General features: G+C 43.9%; 6 protein-coding genes across 12 annotated transcripts; 2 read left to right on the forward strand and 4 right to left on the reverse strand.

Annotated features, from left to right (window-relative positions):
- The first annotated feature begins 130 nt into the window (after positions 1–130).
- Positions 131–4,483, forward strand: LOC132791665 (insulin-degrading enzyme). Of its 7 annotated transcripts, none has more exons than XM_060800685.1 (14): positions 131–301; positions 402–521; positions 610–732; positions 801–935; positions 998–1,497; positions 1,562–1,764; positions 1,822–1,907; positions 1,965–2,424; positions 2,485–2,835; positions 2,894–3,125; positions 3,182–3,388; positions 3,451–3,743; positions 3,802–4,011; positions 4,078–4,483. In XM_060800685.1, exons 2-14 carry the CDS (start codon positions 442–444, stop codon positions 4,321–4,323), a joined length of 3,126 nt encoding a protein of 1,041 aa, XP_060656668.1. In that variant the 5' UTR covers positions 131–301; positions 402–441; the 3' UTR covers positions 4,324–4,483. The 7 variants fall into 7 exon arrangements, with proteins under 7 accessions (XP_060656668.1, XP_060656669.1, XP_060656671.1 ...); XM_060800686.1 differs by having other exon boundaries at positions 131–277; XM_060800688.1 differs by having other exon boundaries at positions 131–277; positions 425–521.
- On the reverse strand, positions 4,455–5,785 carry LOC132791672 (uncharacterized). The gene is made up of 3 exons (XM_060800700.1): positions 5,313–5,785; positions 4,850–5,260; positions 4,455–4,789 (listed from the first exon to the last, which is right to left on the reverse strand). Exons 1-3 carry the CDS (start codon positions 5,527–5,529, stop codon positions 4,455–4,457), a joined length of 963 nt encoding a protein of 320 aa, XP_060656683.1. The 5' UTR covers positions 5,530–5,785.
- Positions 5,786–6,306: 521 nt separating this feature from the next.
- Positions 6,307–9,569, reverse strand: LOC132791207 (protein inturned). The gene is given in 2 exon segments (XM_060800045.1): positions 6,307–8,828; positions 8,830–9,569. Coding segments are annotated over 2 exon segments (2,604 nt in total). The 5' UTR covers positions 9,079–9,569; the 3' UTR covers positions 6,307–6,473.
- A 94-nt stretch (positions 9,570–9,663) lies between these two features.
- Positions 9,664–10,873, reverse strand: LOC132791210 (protein FRG1 homolog). Its single transcript, XM_060800052.1, has 5 exons — positions 10,729–10,873; positions 10,480–10,668; positions 10,222–10,420; positions 9,956–10,155; positions 9,664–9,885 (listed from the first exon to the last, which is right to left on the reverse strand). Exons 1-5 carry the CDS (start codon positions 10,785–10,787, stop codon positions 9,738–9,740), a joined length of 795 nt encoding a protein of 264 aa, XP_060656035.1. The 5' UTR covers positions 10,788–10,873; the 3' UTR covers positions 9,664–9,737.
- A 217-nt stretch (positions 10,874–11,090) lies between these two features.
- LOC132791206 (tectonin beta-propeller repeat-containing protein) lies at positions 11,091–15,926 on the reverse strand. Its single transcript, XM_060800044.1, has 5 exons — positions 14,699–15,926; positions 13,250–14,643; positions 12,926–13,189; positions 11,592–12,870; positions 11,091–11,534 (listed from the first exon to the last, which is right to left on the reverse strand). The coding sequence occupies exons 1-5, from the start codon at positions 15,782–15,784 to the stop codon at positions 11,496–11,498; spliced, it is 4,062 nt and encodes a 1,353-aa protein (XP_060656027.1). The 5' UTR covers positions 15,785–15,926; the 3' UTR covers positions 11,091–11,495.
- Positions 15,927–16,036: 110 nt separating this feature from the next.
- On the forward strand, positions 16,037–16,779 carry LOC132791211 (uncharacterized). Its single transcript, XM_060800053.1, has 3 exons — positions 16,037–16,112; positions 16,210–16,432; positions 16,496–16,779. Exons 1-3 carry the CDS (start codon positions 16,090–16,092, stop codon positions 16,694–16,696), a joined length of 447 nt encoding a protein of 148 aa, XP_060656036.1. The 5' UTR covers positions 16,037–16,089; the 3' UTR covers positions 16,697–16,779.
- The last annotated feature ends 184 nt before the right edge of the window (positions 16,780–16,963 follow it).

Genomic DNA, 16,963 nt, shown 5'->3' on the forward strand with positions numbered 1-16,963 from the left:
AAAGTTGTTGGCGGTATGTAAGGTTACCATACAATTCCCACATATTATCCAGATTATTTACTTTAATTAATAAATATTTTGTTCATATACATCACATCTGTATTGACTTTATGGCTAATTTCACAAATATTTCTCATATACTGGTTTAAATTTTTGATTTAAAATATCAATGATTGCATTGCGAATAAAAATAGCAAGTATCATTCTCAAAATTTGTTGCAAGGTGGCAACTCTAAATCACAGATGTTTTGAATTGTTGGTGTTGTTGCGAAACAAGGTGCAATCATAAGTACATATTTTGGTAAAAATTCAAACAAACGTTGGCTTCGCAAATTGTTTAAGTTTGATTTGTATTCTTATCGTTTATTTCTTTATATTTCTATTCGCTTCCATAATGCCAGCTATACACTTTCCCCAACAATAGCTACATCGATCGGTCCTATGTTTGTCAGGCGAACGTATCTAACTCTTTCCACCAGCCGCAAATCGATTTTTGCGGTAACAGCTGATCTGAATCGAGCGTACGCGAATTGAATAAATAAACCTATATTAATAACATAATAAAACGTATTTTGTTATTGTTTGTCGTTGTCATTTTGCAATACACAGCAGCGGCATATCTTGCAGGAGCCACACATTATTTGGATATCGATTTGTATCATCAGCATCTGCGACTCCCAAGCCTAAAATGACGGTGCAAGTGAAACCTGACGAAATTAAACCAATTATTCGGTGAATTTTTTGCAAATCATGCTAATTATTATTTATAAATCTAATGAATCATATCGAAATAATTGCAGCATAAACAACATCGAGAAATCGCAACAGGACACGCGTGATTATCGTGGACTTAAATTGGAAAATGGCCTCAAGGTATTGCTCATTTCCGATCCGACAACTGACGTGTCCGCTGCTGCACTATCCGTGCAGGTTGGGTAAGCATTTCATCTTTTCTATTCCATATTGTCCTACTATAATTGACGATTTTCTGTTGCAGTCACATGTCAGACCCAGAGGATTTGCCCGGATTGGCGCATTTCTGTGAGCACATGCTCTTCCTGGGCACCGAGAAGTATCCGCATGAAAATGGTTATACAACCTACTTATCGCAGAGCGGTGGTAGCAGCAATGCGGCAACATATCCGCTCATGACCAAGTATCATTTCCACGTGGCTCCCGATAAACTCGACGGTGCCTTAGATCGTTTTGCGCAGTTCTTTATTGCACCACTGTTTACGTCCAGTGCAACGGAGCGTGAGATAAATGCAGTGAATTCGGAGCATGAGAAGAATCTATCGAGTGATCTGTGGCGTATCAAGCAAGTGCAGCGGCACTTAGCGAAACCAGGACATGCGTACAACAAGTTTGGCAGCGGAAACAAGGCGACGCTCTCCGAAATCCCCAAGACAAAGGGCATCGATGTGCGCGATGAGCTGCTCAAGTTTCACAAACAATGGTATTCGGCCAACATCATGTGCCTGGCTGTCATTGGCAAAGGTTTGTAACTGCAGAAAACTTTATGAATTTCAATAATTTAACAACTACTCTTTTAATTCCTTAGAATCTCTGGACAAACTGGAGGATATGGTCATTGAGAAGTTCTCCGAAATCGAAAATAAAAATGTAAAGGTGCCGGAATGGCCGCGGGAACCGTTTGCAGATGATCAGTATGGTCAAAAGGTGAAGGTGGTGCCTATTAAGGATGTGCGCTCGCTTACCATTAGCTTCACTACGGACGATCTAACGCAGTTCTATAAATCTGGCGTAAGATTTAATTTATTCCTAATAAAACTATAGATTAATATATAATTGTGATCGCAGCCGGACAACTATTTAACCCACCTTATCGGACATGAAGGCAAGGGCAGCATTTTGTCGGAATTGCGCAGACTCGGTTGGTGCAATGAGTAAGTTAAATGGAAGAGTATTGTATGCTCTGAATTAATGCTTTCATCTCTTTGCAGTCTTATGGCCGGACATCAGAACACACAGAATGGTTTTGGTTTCTTTGACATCGTAGTGGATCTGACGCAGGAAGGTTTGGAGCATGTTGACGATATTGTGAACATAATATTTCAATACTTGAGAATGTTACGTCAAGAGGGACCCAAAAAATGGATTTTTGATGAGTGTGTGAAACTGAACGAAATGCGATTTTGTTTCAAGGAGAAAGAGCAACCCGAGAACTTAGTCACGCACACCGTGTCGTCCATGCAAATATTTCCATTAGAGGAAGTTTTAAGCGCTCCCTATTTAAGTAATGAATGGCGTCCCGAATTAATTTGTAAGTTGCTCGAAGAATTGGTGCCCGAAAAAAGTAGAATCTCTCTAGTTAGTCAGAGTTATGAACAGTCCGTTGATCAAGTTGAGCCCTATTACAAGACGAAGTACGGGCTGGAGCGTATACCAGAGGCTACATTGAAGGTAAAGTATTGATTCCAAAAATGTATGGTTCAGTAAATAATTTTTGGTCGTTTCTTTCAGTGCTGGGGAAACTGTGAAGTCAACGAAAACTTACAATTATCACTGCCAAACAGTTTTATACCAAGCAACTTTGACATCGCTGAAGTTCCCAGTGATGCGCCTAAGCATCCCGAGATTATTATGGACACGCCCATTTTGCGTGTGTGGCACAAGCAGGACAATCAGTTTAACAAGCCAAAAGCCTGCATGACTTTCGACATGTCCAATCCGATTGCCTACTTGGATCCGCTGAATTGCAATTTAAACCACATGATGGTTATGCTAATCAAGGATCAACTTAACGAATACTTGTATGATGCGGAGCTGGCGAATTTAAAGCTCAGCGTCATTACCAAACCATGTGGCATTGATGTAAGTAATTAGCTAACTGAATTCAATTAGATTTAATTTGATTTTTCTCGGTTTGCAGTTTACCATTCGTGGCTTTAATGACAAGCAAGTTGTATTGCTTGAAAAACTGTTGGATCATTTGTTTAACTTCAACATTGACGAGAAGCGCTTTGACATACTCAAGGAGGAACACATTAGGTCGCTAAAGAACTTTAACGCTGAGCAGCCGTATCAACATTCCATCTATTATCTGGCCCTGCTCCTTACGGAGAATGCCTGGGCAAATGTAGAACTTCTAGACGCTATGGAGCGTGAGTTATTCTTAATTGATCTTAGCTAATTGCATTTATTAATTTGCAAATTGCAGTTGTGACCTACGATCGCGTGCTGAACTTTGCTAAGGAGTTTTTCCAGCGTCTGCACACTGAATGCTTTATCTTTGGCAATGTGACCAAGCAGCAGGCAACCGATATCGCTGGACGCGTTAACAAACGTCTCGAGGAAACCAATGCCACAAAATTGCCCATTTTAGCTCGACAAATGCTCAAGAAACGAGAGTACAAATTATTGCCTGGTAATACAATTTGAAAGAATGTTGATTGATTAATTTATTAATAATATTTTTTTGTTGACCAGGCGATAGCTATCTGTTCGAAAAGGAAAACGAGTATCACATGAGCTCCTGCACACAGCTCTATATGCAGTGCGGGGCACAAACGGATCACACAAATATTATGGTCAATTTGGTGTCGCAGGTACTGTCGGAACCTTGCTACGATTGCTTACGCACAAAGGAACAACTGGGCTACATAGTCTTCAGTGGCGTGCGCAAAGTGAATGGATCCAATGGCATACGCATCATTGTACAATCAGCAAAGCATCCTTCATTTGTTGAGGATCGAATCGAGAACTTCCTCGAGACGTATTTGGTAAGGACACTCTGTTCTATAACAAATAAACAATCGATCTAATATTATTTTTTATTAGCAAGTTATTGAGGACATGCCGCAGGATGAATTCGAGCGCCATAAAGAGGCTTTGATCGTTAAAAAACTGGAGAAACCGAAGAATATATTCCAGCAGTTTAGCCAATTCTATGGCGAAATTGCGTTGCAAACGTATCATTTTGAGCGCGAAGAGGCCGAAGTCGCAATTCTGCGTAAAATAACAAAATCTGATTTTGTTGATTACTTCAAGGTATCTTAAAAATGTTTATTAATCTTGTGTTGTTTGGGTACTCTAAATGAGTTATCGTTATTGCAGAGATTTATAGCAAAGGATGGTGATGAGCGAAGAGTTCTGTCGGTGCACATTGTTTCCACACTTAAGGATGCTAATACTGCCACTGCAATCGCAGCGGACTCGAAGGATAATGTCAGTGAGGTGACGAACATGGATCGTCATAAGACAATCAACGATATTGTTGCCTTTAAGTCTTGCAAAGAATTGTATCCCATCGCAATGCCTTTCCTGGACATTAAGGCGAAGGGAGCACGCAGCAAACTTTAAAAGCCTGCATCGCAATTGTAATTTTAACTGACCCCCCCTTGTATCCCCCTATCTCTTATTTTGCATTTTAAATGGTGTTTTGGTTGCTTTCATTAATTTTAAATAACAGTTTTGATTATATAGAATCCCAATCACAAATATAAAATAACTTGTATTAGCAGTGAGTTGTGACGCACATAATTGCTGCCCAAGAGAGCACTATTCGGTATGGAGAATCCCATGTCGAGCTTGGTCAGTTCCTGCGAGCTAAGATCCTGAGTCCTTCGATGGGTCTGACTCTGATCGAGTAAGGAAATCTTATGCTTCAATGTCTCATGCTCAGCCCACTTCAAATGCTTCAACTGCCCGCCCATATCCAATATAATATTGTTCTCCTTCGATTTGGATGGATATGCCTGCGTTAACTGCAAATTGATCATATCGCGATGCAAATGCTGGAACGTGCACTGCAGCTGAACTGTGCGACCTGTGTAGGCAGATATTTAGGAGGATTGTTTTTTGGCTACTGCTTACAATTAAAACTTGCCTCGAATGCTGAAGATGGGACTCTTCATGGACTCCGTCGATGCATTCGCAAAGTGCTCCGTAATGTTCTCCAGCTTCCAGTAATACGTAAACAATTTAAAATCCTCATCAGCCAGCATAGTATTATTGAATTTATCCACTTCTTCCTCCCTCTCTGGCGCACTCTCAAGTTGCTTCAGCAGTGGTTGAAGTTTCTTAGATGCAACCTCTTGGTTGGGCTTCACAGTGATCTGCTCAAACTTAAAGCGCTGCAGAGTGAAAGGCTTAATGATGCTGGGTACAGGCACAATTGGAATGGCGTTGCTGTCCTGTTCTTCTTGGACATCCGCTAGTTTCTTCAGTAATTCCTTGATTTCCCGCAATTCACCGTACAACTTCTCCTCCAGATTGCGAAATGCGAGATTCATTTCATCTAAGGCGGCACCATTTAGTGGATGTTTTGTTTGAAAGTGCTTACAGCATACCTGATCCGCAGACTCCTTTCAGAGTCTTTGTGGTGACCGCTTCAGCAGATGCCTTGACCTCGCCGGCGTTGACGGTGCACACAGCTCTCTGCACCACGCTGGGCAGCTTGTTGTTTGTTTCTTCAGTTCCATCCACATTTGGTTCTAGCTCATCGATGGCCAGAGATGAGACTATGAGTAGCAGACAACATACCGTGCACAATAACCACTTGGGCATCTCCAGTTAGCAATTTCAGTGACTCTGTTCCGTTGTTTGCGAGGCCACATTGACAACTGACAGATGCGATGGATGTTAGGGCCAAAATGAGAGCATAAAACGTAGCTGACATTGTGGGAGTACGAACATAAATACGAATACACAGACAGTCGTGTATTTATGAAATGAAAATGTTTATAAATATGCGACAGGGGCGCGTGTCGCCTCCGATCTTCTAAATTTAGTGTCAATGTTTTCGCCGCTCATTTTTTGAAAATATGAATGAAAGATATGGCGGAGAGCGCGCTGAATACACTCATATATCCAGCTGATCTGCAAATTAAATATGACAGCAAGTTCAAGAGCTGCATTCGTCTTGATAATACCCGGTAGACATTTCAGTGGTGGAAATAGAATATTGTTTATTGTAAAGCTTATAGCATTTTTGCACAATATCGGTAGGAAATATTAATAAGAAACATCCATACAAATCTTCAACTTTCCAAAGGGAAGTTCAAAGAAAAATTTTTTTTTATTTAACGTCTTTTTCCGATAATCGAAATAATAGTTATATAGTAATTTCAAAAAATTGGTCATCAAATTTGTATTTAATGATTATTAAATTCAAATTTATTGACCAATTTGTTAAAATATATATCAGAAATAAAAGTAAGGTTTTAACTTTTAAATAAAATTATAATTTGTCTTCAAGTAATTAATATTATTTTATTTGAATAATACATAAATAATTCGTTACAGGTCCTACTCATTTCAGAACTCATTAAACTATTCTCACTAAATTTAAATATTTGAATTAAAGTATTCTTTAAAAACACGGATAAAATTCTGAATCGGCAAGAAATATAAATTTTTTCTATTTATCAGAAAATCATTAATACATTGCACCCCAAGAAAGAATTATTTTTAAAAGTTTTAACAAATTAATCCATTAATTATTGCAGCAGTTAGCCCATCGAGAAGAAGGACAAGCGGAATGCCAATTCAACCATATTCTGAGGCACTTCGGGACGATGACAAACGTATACTTCCTTAGCGGGTGATTGAAAGAGTCTTCCGACCACCACAAAGCGAACGCCAGCCTGATCCTTGCCCGCATTTGCCACCTCTAAGGTGATGCCATGTTCCTTGATCATGGTTATATCGTGCCCAGTGGTGCTTCTTGCACCTGTGGATTCAGTTAGTTGCCTGCGATGCAGCTTCGAGCGTTCCAGCACCAAGTGAATCGTGTGACAAGCCCTGCGCATCTCGGACAGATATGGAAAGCTCTCGGGAGTGGCGGTAAAGGGGCAGAGCACCACCCCATTAGCCATGTCCACATAGACATAGTGCCACACGGAATTCTTCCAGCCGGCGGATATTTTGACGGGCAGCACATTGTTGATCTCTTTCCACAGCGATGTGGTTATCTGGCTTTGTGTCTCCGCATTTAAATTGAGTCCATAGTGCAGTGGATGCTGTTCGGCAAAGTTTTCCCAATCGGAACCGCTATCGGAGTCATCAGCGGGCGTCAAGCGACGACGGGAGATGTCATCCTCACTGGGCGTGAGACTGTGTATAGAGGAGCCGCCCAGCGAAGAGCATAACTGCGCCTCATCATCATTCCCTGACGCTGAGTGGGCAACGGTTAGCTTGGGCTTAAGAAACGATTCCAGTTTACCATTTGCCTCCTGCTCTTCGCCAGCTTGCTCGATCTTCAGCTGATCCAATACCTCAGGACGTTTATTGGAGACGGACCAGAATTTGGCCAACGATTCAATGCCGCACTGAATGAGATGATCCAAAGTCTCTTGGATCTCTTCGATGTAGAACAGCGAAGGCGGAACCGAGCCGTAAGCCTCCATTTCGGGTTCATCCACATACATCTTGAGGATGACGGTCAGGATGAGATGACTGCGCGAACAGACGGTGAGAAAATAACGACCAGTGGCATTGGCCAGCACAATCTCCTCCCAGACATACAGCTCACGCACACGAACACCGGGAGCAGCGCCAATAAAGTCAAATATACCACGACAGCGTAGAAAGAGCTCCACATTGGAGCGCACCTCGGCGGGCAGAAGACTGGCTAGCAGAAAGTGATCATAGTACAAGGCGCAGCCGTAGATGAAGAACTCGCGATGCGTGGTCAACGGCTCATCGTTCCAGTTGCGATAGTCCATGGCCTCCATTTCGCTGAGTGCATCAAAGATGCGCAATTGTGCCTCCTTTGGTAGCGGCAGATTGCGCGACTCCTGCAGCAGTTGCTCGAACTGTAGCTCACCGCGTGGCTGGGCCAACAAACGACACCGCTGGATGCCACAAAAGTGACGCAGGAACAACCGCAAGCCACTCGAGCCGTCGTCGGCGGTGGCAAAGTTGTCCAAATTGAGTCCGGGCAGCGAAAAACGTATGTAGCCAATGAGCTCATCCGATCTCAAGCTGCTTTCGGCGGCGCTGTACAACTCGGCGGCGTAGGCGAACAACACCAAGAAACCGTTGAGTCGACGATAGTTGACATAGTAGGAGACCTGCTCCACCAGCAGACGTGACGTCAGCGGCTCCGTCTGCAGCTCGTTAAGCACCGAGGACAATGTAAGAAAACTGCCTCTAGCCTTGTACAGAAAGTTGGTGACCGCAGACTCGGGATAATAGTAGAGCGAGTCCTTGTGCTGATCCTGTTGATAGCATTCCGGGGGCAGCAACAGCATGCCGAAGGGTGTCAGTGAGTCCGGCACAGCAGCGGAGGCAGGCAGCAGCTGCTCGAACTGCTCGGCGAACATGGCAAAGTTCAGCAGCTTGCGCACCTGCTGCACCTGCGGCATACCTAGGGATTCCTCAGCTGCATCGGCTGGGCTGACTGTGCTGGTGCCCTGAAAGGCCAGACAGACCTGTGTGGGCTCGAGGAACTGCTGCAGCAGCTCGTCCACATTGCTTGCATACAACTCGATGCCATTGAGAGACTTGAACCAATCGCCTCGCTTAATACTATGCTGCATGGCGCTGATGTCGTGCACAAAGCTGTCGACCATCAGGCACTCGGGCTGATCCGGAAAGGGTAGCACACGAAAGCCCAAAATGGACTCCACTGCGGTGGAGCGGCGGCCAAAGCGGAAGCGATCTGTTGCCGTTATAACCAGCTCCAATTGCTTAGGATTGTCGTGTGAATTCTTGATGTCGGCAAAGCGGAACAGCGCGTTGTTGGAGTTACAATTGCTGCTGTCTGCTGGCTCGGGCTGTGGCCCGCTATTATTGTTGCCATTGTGTTGCTGTTGCTTGCCCTGTTGGCCTCTATTCTGCTGCTGCCGCCGTGTTGTCTTTTTTTCCCAGGCGCAGCGAACGACGCAGCAGCTCTCCGCGTCTGTCTGTGGCATTTGTCTTGACACTGGGCACATATTCGGCATAGAATAGGCTGCCGTCTTCGGCCACGTACTCCTCCCAATTGACCAAATCGCTGCCATCGCTGAACGAGCTGTTAAGCGACGAACTGGATGTCGAGTAAGTCTCCGAGGCGTCTAGACCAAGTCTGTGTCTGTCCGAGGCCAAAGACATTCCTCCCTGCGATTTACGCATCTCTAATATAAATATAAACAATCTAAATCGATTAAAAAATTATTCTTTTTTTGTTTAGCGTATCGTTCTGCCTTGGCTCACAAACAAATTGCAACTGAATCTTAGGCTCAATCTCTCTCTAACTTGGCCTTTTGTGCTCTTTGAAAACCGGTTTGCGTTTCGCTCTCGCGCTGCCGCTGTAAATTCCATTGAGTTTGTGCTACCTGCTCTTCGCCGTTCTCTTGAGCATTTCACTTTACAGCTAGCGAGAAACTCTGCGATCATTGTTTAGAATTCCGATCGACATCAACTGTGCGACAATTGCTGGTTCCTATGTTAACATTTCGAGTTTCAAATGAAATTAACTCTGCTTTAATGTCAGCTATTATTTTGATTTCCAATCCCATTTTGAACTTTGATCTAAAATGTATTTTTCTAAATAAAACTTGGCTTTAAATAGAAGTTTAATTTCCATTCGGAGTTAAGGCTGTTAAACTTTAAAAATTCTCTTTAAATTTGTTTCCTTTCCCGTTGTGATCAGATTCTTCTTGGATTTCTCTAAAATTTTCACAATTCTATCGAAATCTTGATGCAATTTCGAGTGCGTTGCTTTAAAACATTAATTAGTTGCTCTTATATTTTCTTTTAAACTACATTTATTACATTGTTAAAGTCACGCATTACTTGCAATAGCGATCTGCTTTCATTTTGCTGCGCCTGTCCAATAGTGTTTCATGCAAAAGTCCTTGAGCCTTTGCTTCCTCCAGTTCCTTGATATTGTTTTTGCTTATCCGCATCTTCTTGTCTTGGAACTTTTGAAACTTTTTGCTACAACATCAAACAGAAAATACAATTCAAATAAATAATTCCATTATTTTTGGATTAAAGGAATACATACACATAATTTCTCTCCACTTCTCCTAAGTCGCCTTTCTCCTCCTTGGGCTGTTCATCCACAACAACATCACGAGCCGCATTAGTACGAACTCGGCAGATTTCTTGGTCTCCCACCTTTTTGCGGAGTGCTACACAAGCATCGTCCTCTGGATCTATGGACATGAAGTGACCCGTCTCCGATAGCAATGCCATTTTCTTACCCTATAATTGAGAAAGATTAGCCATTCATTAGACAATAGTGCAAATAATTTATTCAACAGGAATTACCTCAAAGACTGGTTCCCATTGCTCCATGGAACCAACAGCCTCAGAGCGCCCAGTCACCATGCCATCTTTCTCAATTTTAACATACTTTCCATAGCCAGATTTAAAAGAGACCTTGCGATCATTGATTGGAAACGCTGTGAATATCTCTTCTGGATCTGGACCGTCACCTTGATTGTGTGGAGCGCCCAGCGTAAACAATCTACGAATTATATTTTCTTAGAAACTTCAAGTATTTGGTTGCTTTGGTTGCCGACATACCCATTATCCAACGCCTTTAAGTAACACCGGTCCCCAAACTCTATGGCCACCGCTCCGACAATATTAGTCGCCGCTGTAGCTGTCCACCAACCGCCATGCTGAATTGCATCTTCGTCAACAACTGTCTTGCTACGTTTGGGTACATCGTCGTCGTTGTGTTCCTTTTCCTTCTTGCGCTTCTTACTTTTCCTATAAACAAACAAACTTAGGGGTTGTCTTCAACAATATGCTGTCATAGTATACACTTACTTGGGCTTCTCCCCTTTTAAAACTAATTTTTTTATGCGTACATTATCATAATCGGCCATAATTCACAAGATTTATTTTTTTAAACAAATTACTATTGCAGGCTTGTTTTGATACTAGTCAGTGTGGCCGTTAAATGAATATGAAAATATACCACATTTAAACTTGCCTTCAAATCAAAACGATTACGATAAATGTAATCATAAGTAGTGAAAGTTATCGATAATTATAAAAATTTTCCAATAAGCCTGGCGCCCGCCAAATATGATTTATTTTGAAATATTCATTCAACATACAATATATGCCACCACTGGGTAAATCAAAAAGCGTATGAAATGTATATGTATATATATAGTTATACAAAGTTTGTAAATCTAAGCAATGTATTATGCAAAAGCTGTATAAATACATGTCAGGTTCGCTAGTTGAATATAAATAATAAATATAATAATTTAAATTAGACTTGGCTGTCGAATGGATGCACATAACTTAGACTTAGCTCTATTAATAATTAAATAATTTAAAATTATAAGGAAGTATGATGCTGACAATATCAATATAAAATAAATTTAGTTGATTACAGAATGTATCGTAAAGGAATAATTTTTGTAGATTATTCGCAAATTAAGAATAATGTTTTGACTAAACATCCTATGTGCATCCAATACAATGACTGTTCTATAAATATGCACAACGTTATCACCCATTTCGTACCCATATTGGGTAACTGGGAATATATACACATATAAATACTGAAAGCGGAATGCAGGTTACATATAACCCTCCACAGACAAATGTTGCCACTGGCCCTGTAATGAAACACAAATTGTATTTAAAGTTACAATTGTGTAGGTACTACAACTTACTGCAATGCCGAGATTCCATCCAGCTCCTGCTGGATTCTCTTTGGTTATGCCGCATCGCCGACAAACGACGCCATTTAGGGATATAGCCCAGACTTCTTTGCCAACTGATACGGATCTAAAGCCACAGTGTGTTTCCGTGTGTGGCGGAACATTGGCAGCATTTGGAAGAAATTGCCAATGCGATCCTTCGGGGAATGTGCGAGTGATCTCCTTGCGCACTGCCAACCGTTGCTGGTTGTCCAATGCCCAGATACCAGCACGACCCACACTAATAGCCTTAAAAGTAACGCCCGGTGGGGCCTCCACCTGTTGCCAAGCGTCGCCACACGGATTGAGCTTATTGACGCCAAAGCGATAGAAGATCATACCATTCCTGGCAACCGCCCACACTTGTCCTGTTGGCGACACGCTAATGCCAATCAGCGGCTGATCGCTAACAATGTGCTCCCAGCTATCTCCGCGTGGGTTCAATGTGGTAACGCCATGTCGAATCAAAACATCGCCATTCGAGGCAATGGCCCAAGCAGCCACGGGCATATCCTCTACATTAAGCGCGCTGTCTACATCGTCGTCCAACACCTGTAAGGCAGCATCAAGTATCTTGGAATGGCTGAGTTCTTGCCAAGGTCCGCTGCTGCTAAGCCTGCACTTTTTCATCCAACGTCGTCGTCGCACACAATCCGTCAGCTTCTTGTGCGCATGGTAGTTAGCTGGAAAGTCGATGGCATATTGCCAACCTTCCTTATCAGCGCCACCGGGAATGTTATAGTCAATGGCCCAGTCGGAGATCCATTCGCAGTGCGTGGACAGCAGCTTGGTGTGCTCCTTGCTACGCTTTTGTCGTCCAGTGGCATCGCTCCACATATGTCTATCGGTGGGCAAGCTCTTGGCAGTGAAGCCACTAATGGGATTCCAGCGTTGATTCTCATACACATAATAAGTGTGTGTATCGATCATGGTATTAATTTTGCCCGATCCCTCAAGTCCTTTGAGAAACATGCCGCCCCAGCCGCTATTATACGCCCAAGCTGTATTATCGCAAGCAATGCCCCAGACAACATCGACGCCACTGTTGTAAACACGCTTAACATGTCCACCCATTTGTCGCCAGTGCATCTGCTGCATCGACACAATCAGCGAGGGCGAACGATACACGACATTGAAGAGCTTAACGCGTCCACTGACATAGAGGCAAGTGACGGCGGCGGGATCAGTGCGATATTTATAGTCGGCGTAGAGCGCATTGTTGACTACTATCTGATACTGATTCTGAAGAGCTCTGCAAAACGATTTTTAAGTACTGATGAATTTAAAAATAATCTTTGATGACTCACCTAATTTTAACAGTGAAACTAGCGCCAGGTGCAAATACCATGCGATCGTTCCGTATTTCATCGAGCCACTCTGAGTCAACCATGGAGTTGAGTACTGTTGTGCGCTCATTGAAACGTGGATTCAAATGCATGGCAATCACACGATACTTCTCCACACGATGAGGCAATGCCTTGATATTCGAATGGCACTGCAAATCGAAGCGTATTTGGTCGGCATCATCGTACACACAGCCAGTGATTTCCAGTTCGCTGCCACAAGGCATGCTAAAAAAGAATTCAGGGATTAGTAGAGTTATGGTTTACACTTGTCTTTATATTGCCTACCCATTGTAGAGCGTGTTGTAGTAGGGCGTCTCGCAGGTGGACAGATCCATGCGTTCCACGTAGTGACAGTTTCCACTATCGGTTTTCTCCAACTGCTGCGCCTTCATGTTGGCCGCATCAAAGACAAACACATCACCCAGATCGCTGGTCAGCCAGATGGCATTGCTCGCCGGCTTGCCCATTAGCATATTGATTTGGCTGCACACCGACGACAAGTGCGATAACCAATCCTCCATTTCGGCATCGCCGGCAAACTGCAGCTTGACGGGACTGAAATTGATAGGCAGATGCACTGCGTGTATGGCCAGACGTGGCGCGCCCGGTTCACTGCAGCACTGCACACACGTAATATCCGAGAGCGTGAACTGTATCTTGGTGGCAGCTCCATCAGGGCTGAGCACCGTGAAGGTACCGGAATCGCTGTCGGTGGTGCTGTCGCTTCCCGTGCCTGTACCGCTTACCCACTCCAGCTCAATGATGCAGTCGTCGTAGTCACCAGCTGGATGCTGATAGCGAGCATCAGCTGATTTCACCCAAGAGGTGAGCTCCACGGCCTTCTCGAAGTGCGTTACCTGCTGCAACTTGGCCAGACTGAGTTGGCGTTGCTTGAGCTTGTCGAGTATATCGTTGCGCCACATGGGATTCGCCTCGGCTTTGCCGTCGTTCGCCAAGTGGTCGTTGAACCAATTGGGTATGTTGTTGACATCAACGGTGACGGCGCCCGTTGCAATGCAGCTCCACATTACCGCACACTCGGTCCAAAACTGTGAGCCATTGTGGTCGTCATCTTCGCCTAGGAAGGCATCAGATCCATGCGTGGATTCCGACTCAAATACAGCCAAATCGCTTTCCGGATGCGCCTCCGTGCCCACAACAGAGCCAACGCTGCGCACTGGCGACCAGGCGCGTGGATTCTTCAGCTGTGTCTCGAATTTGCCGGTGATCTCGGCAATGTCTGCAGCAGGTGCACTGGAGGCATGCGAGGAGGTCTCTCGCAAGGCGGTGGCACGATGTTTCTGCCGCTCATTCAAATTAAGACTGCCAATTGTGGGCGGCGAGTCAGCGTTGAGCTTCCAACGCTCATTCTTCAAGCGATTATTGAGACCATTGCTGAGGGATGCATTGCTGTGGTTGCTGACGGTTTCAATGACAGCACACGTTTCCACCACGCCCTTCTCTTTTTCCTTCGAATACAGATTGGAGAAGCTTTGATGTTTGGAACCGGGCGTGGAGCTGCTGCCTCCACTCTTACGTGACACAATGGACAAGGAACTGGATGACCGACTTATTTGCATTGAACACTGTATCTTCAGCCACTTTTTGCCGGTGGGATCCGCTGCACTGACGCCAGATCGATAGTAAATGGCGCGATCAGCTGCGCCAATAGCAAACACCTGTTGAAAGAGTGGAAGATTAAATGGAGCACAGCAAAAGGTACACTGCCATTACCTGATCATTAGGAGCCACCGAGATCATTGATAGATTGCCTACCATTTCCACCCAGCCTCTTCCTATGGCGGCATCCTCACTTATGCCTGCCGCATCGCCTTTGATGCCACGTCGAAACCACGCATGATTATCGTTTGTAATGCACCACACGGCATCGGTGCCCACCGAGATCTGAACAATACGCAGTCCACGCGGCGTATCCGATTGCGAACTTGTAGCAACTGGTGATTTGACATCTAGCCATGCCTCGCCCGACAGGTTGTCCCGAGTTATCCCCGTGCGCACAATAACGCGACCATTGTAGAGCACAGCCCAAACCAGGCCAGTGGGACCTACGCTAATTTGGGCGAGCTCGCTTCCAGTGGGAGTATTGATGGCAGTCCAGCGCAGACCTTCGGGAGCAAACTGTGTGACACCAGTGCGAAACATGGCACGACCATGAGCCGTTATGGCCCATACGCAAAGAGTGCCAACTCGAGCATTGGGTACGTGGGTGCCTCCGATGGCTACATCGATGAAGGGCTCCTGTGTAGGATCCTTGTGCAATGGAGCGACGGCACACCAGCTATTGAGCGCCGCATAGCGTCGAAAGCGTATCCACTTGCGACGCCTCACATATGAGTTCCATGACTTTTTGGCTGAATAGGATGCTGGGAAATCCAGTGCATACATCCAGCCATCCTCGGCTAATTGCTGGCCATCGAGTTCGAGATCCAAATGCCAATCACCATCCCACTGCCAGGCCATGGAAGGCAAACGTATCTTGTCGACGCTCCGTTCGACGCTGCCATCAACATTTGAGTAACGATAGCGATCGGTGGGCAGCAGCGTCTTCGAGAATCCCTCGATGGGCAGCCAACGTTCGTTCTCATAGGATTCCTCTTTGACACGAATGGGCACATCGAGTCCATGCACATGCACATACACCTGCCGATCGCCACCAATGGCCCACATATAGTTGGGCACAGCACTGATTTTCTTGAACTCCAATCCAAGATAGGGGAATTCGCGCCATCCACTTGAGCTTGTGGACAGCGTGTGAACGCGGCCCTCGCTGCTGGTGGCGAACAGTAGACTGCTGGGCATGGCGGAGTGTTTTTTAACTAAACTTCTTTCGCTACAACAGTCTTTCTTTGTGTTCCATTGTGGGTGCCACGCATTTACCAAATAATTGATTTTCCGTTCAAGTTGATTTAATACTGCCACACTGTCGAATAACTGATAACAGCTGATTGGCGAGATGGCAACTCTGCAAGTGAAATATCTTATTAGAATTATAGTAAGTAAAAGCACTCTCTTGCTCGATATATTTCAACAGCAAAAAAAGTTATCTATATAACATTAACATAATATAATATAGTACCAATCCAGACAGCACACATTTATTTAACATGTTCAGTGTAACCACTAAATTGTAAGTAAACTATCGCTTATCGATGTAACGGTGGCAACGCTAAAAGCCACGCAATGTTTACATATAGAGCGTCATTAAACTAACCTTTTCCCCACAGCTTACTTTGCACTCGCATTCATTCGACGCCTGATTTTCAGGCGTTATCAACCTTCTCCAAGAAATTCCCGTTTCCTTTTATGGGTTTAGTTGAGAGTGTGCTAAAAAAACCTACAGTCAATATGGATAGCGTTGAAGCTCAATTTGTGCGCGATGCCATTGCCAACAACAAGGTGACAATCTTCAGCAAAACGTATTGCCCTTACTGCACAATGGCCAAGGAGGTAAGCGTATCGTTAGTGTTGTAAAATCAATGTTTAATCTAATCAAATTTGTAAAATTAACAGCCGTTCCGCAAGTTGAATGTTAACGCTTTGATTATTGAGCTGGATAATCGTAAGGATGGCAATGAGATTCAATCTGTTTTGGGCGAAATGACAGGCGCTCGCACGGTTCCCCGCGTCTTTATAGATGGCAAGTTCATTGGTGGAGGCACAGATATTAAGCGCATGTATGAGCTGGGAACACTGCAAAAATACTTTGAATAATTTTAATAATTACTATTACTATTTAATTGTGGTGTAATTTAAAAGAAATTTGTTGTAAAATAAATTGTTTCTTTTTTTCAATATTTTCCTTACTTGCATCTATGTACATATGTGTCACTTTTGCTCTTTGGGAAAACCAACGACGAATGAGTTTACAAATGTAAAACAGTGAGTAATTATGTGATTTCAGATCTGTTCATAAATCTATTTGTGTTGATGGTGAAATTATATTTATAAATATTTATTAAAATATATACGTATATTACT

Source organism: Drosophila nasuta, chromosome 3, assembly GCF_023558535.2.
Source record: "Drosophila nasuta strain 15112-1781.00 chromosome 3, ASM2355853v1, whole genome shotgun sequence".
Classification (NCBI taxonomy): Eukaryota; Metazoa; Arthropoda; class Insecta; order Diptera; family Drosophilidae; genus Drosophila; species Drosophila nasuta.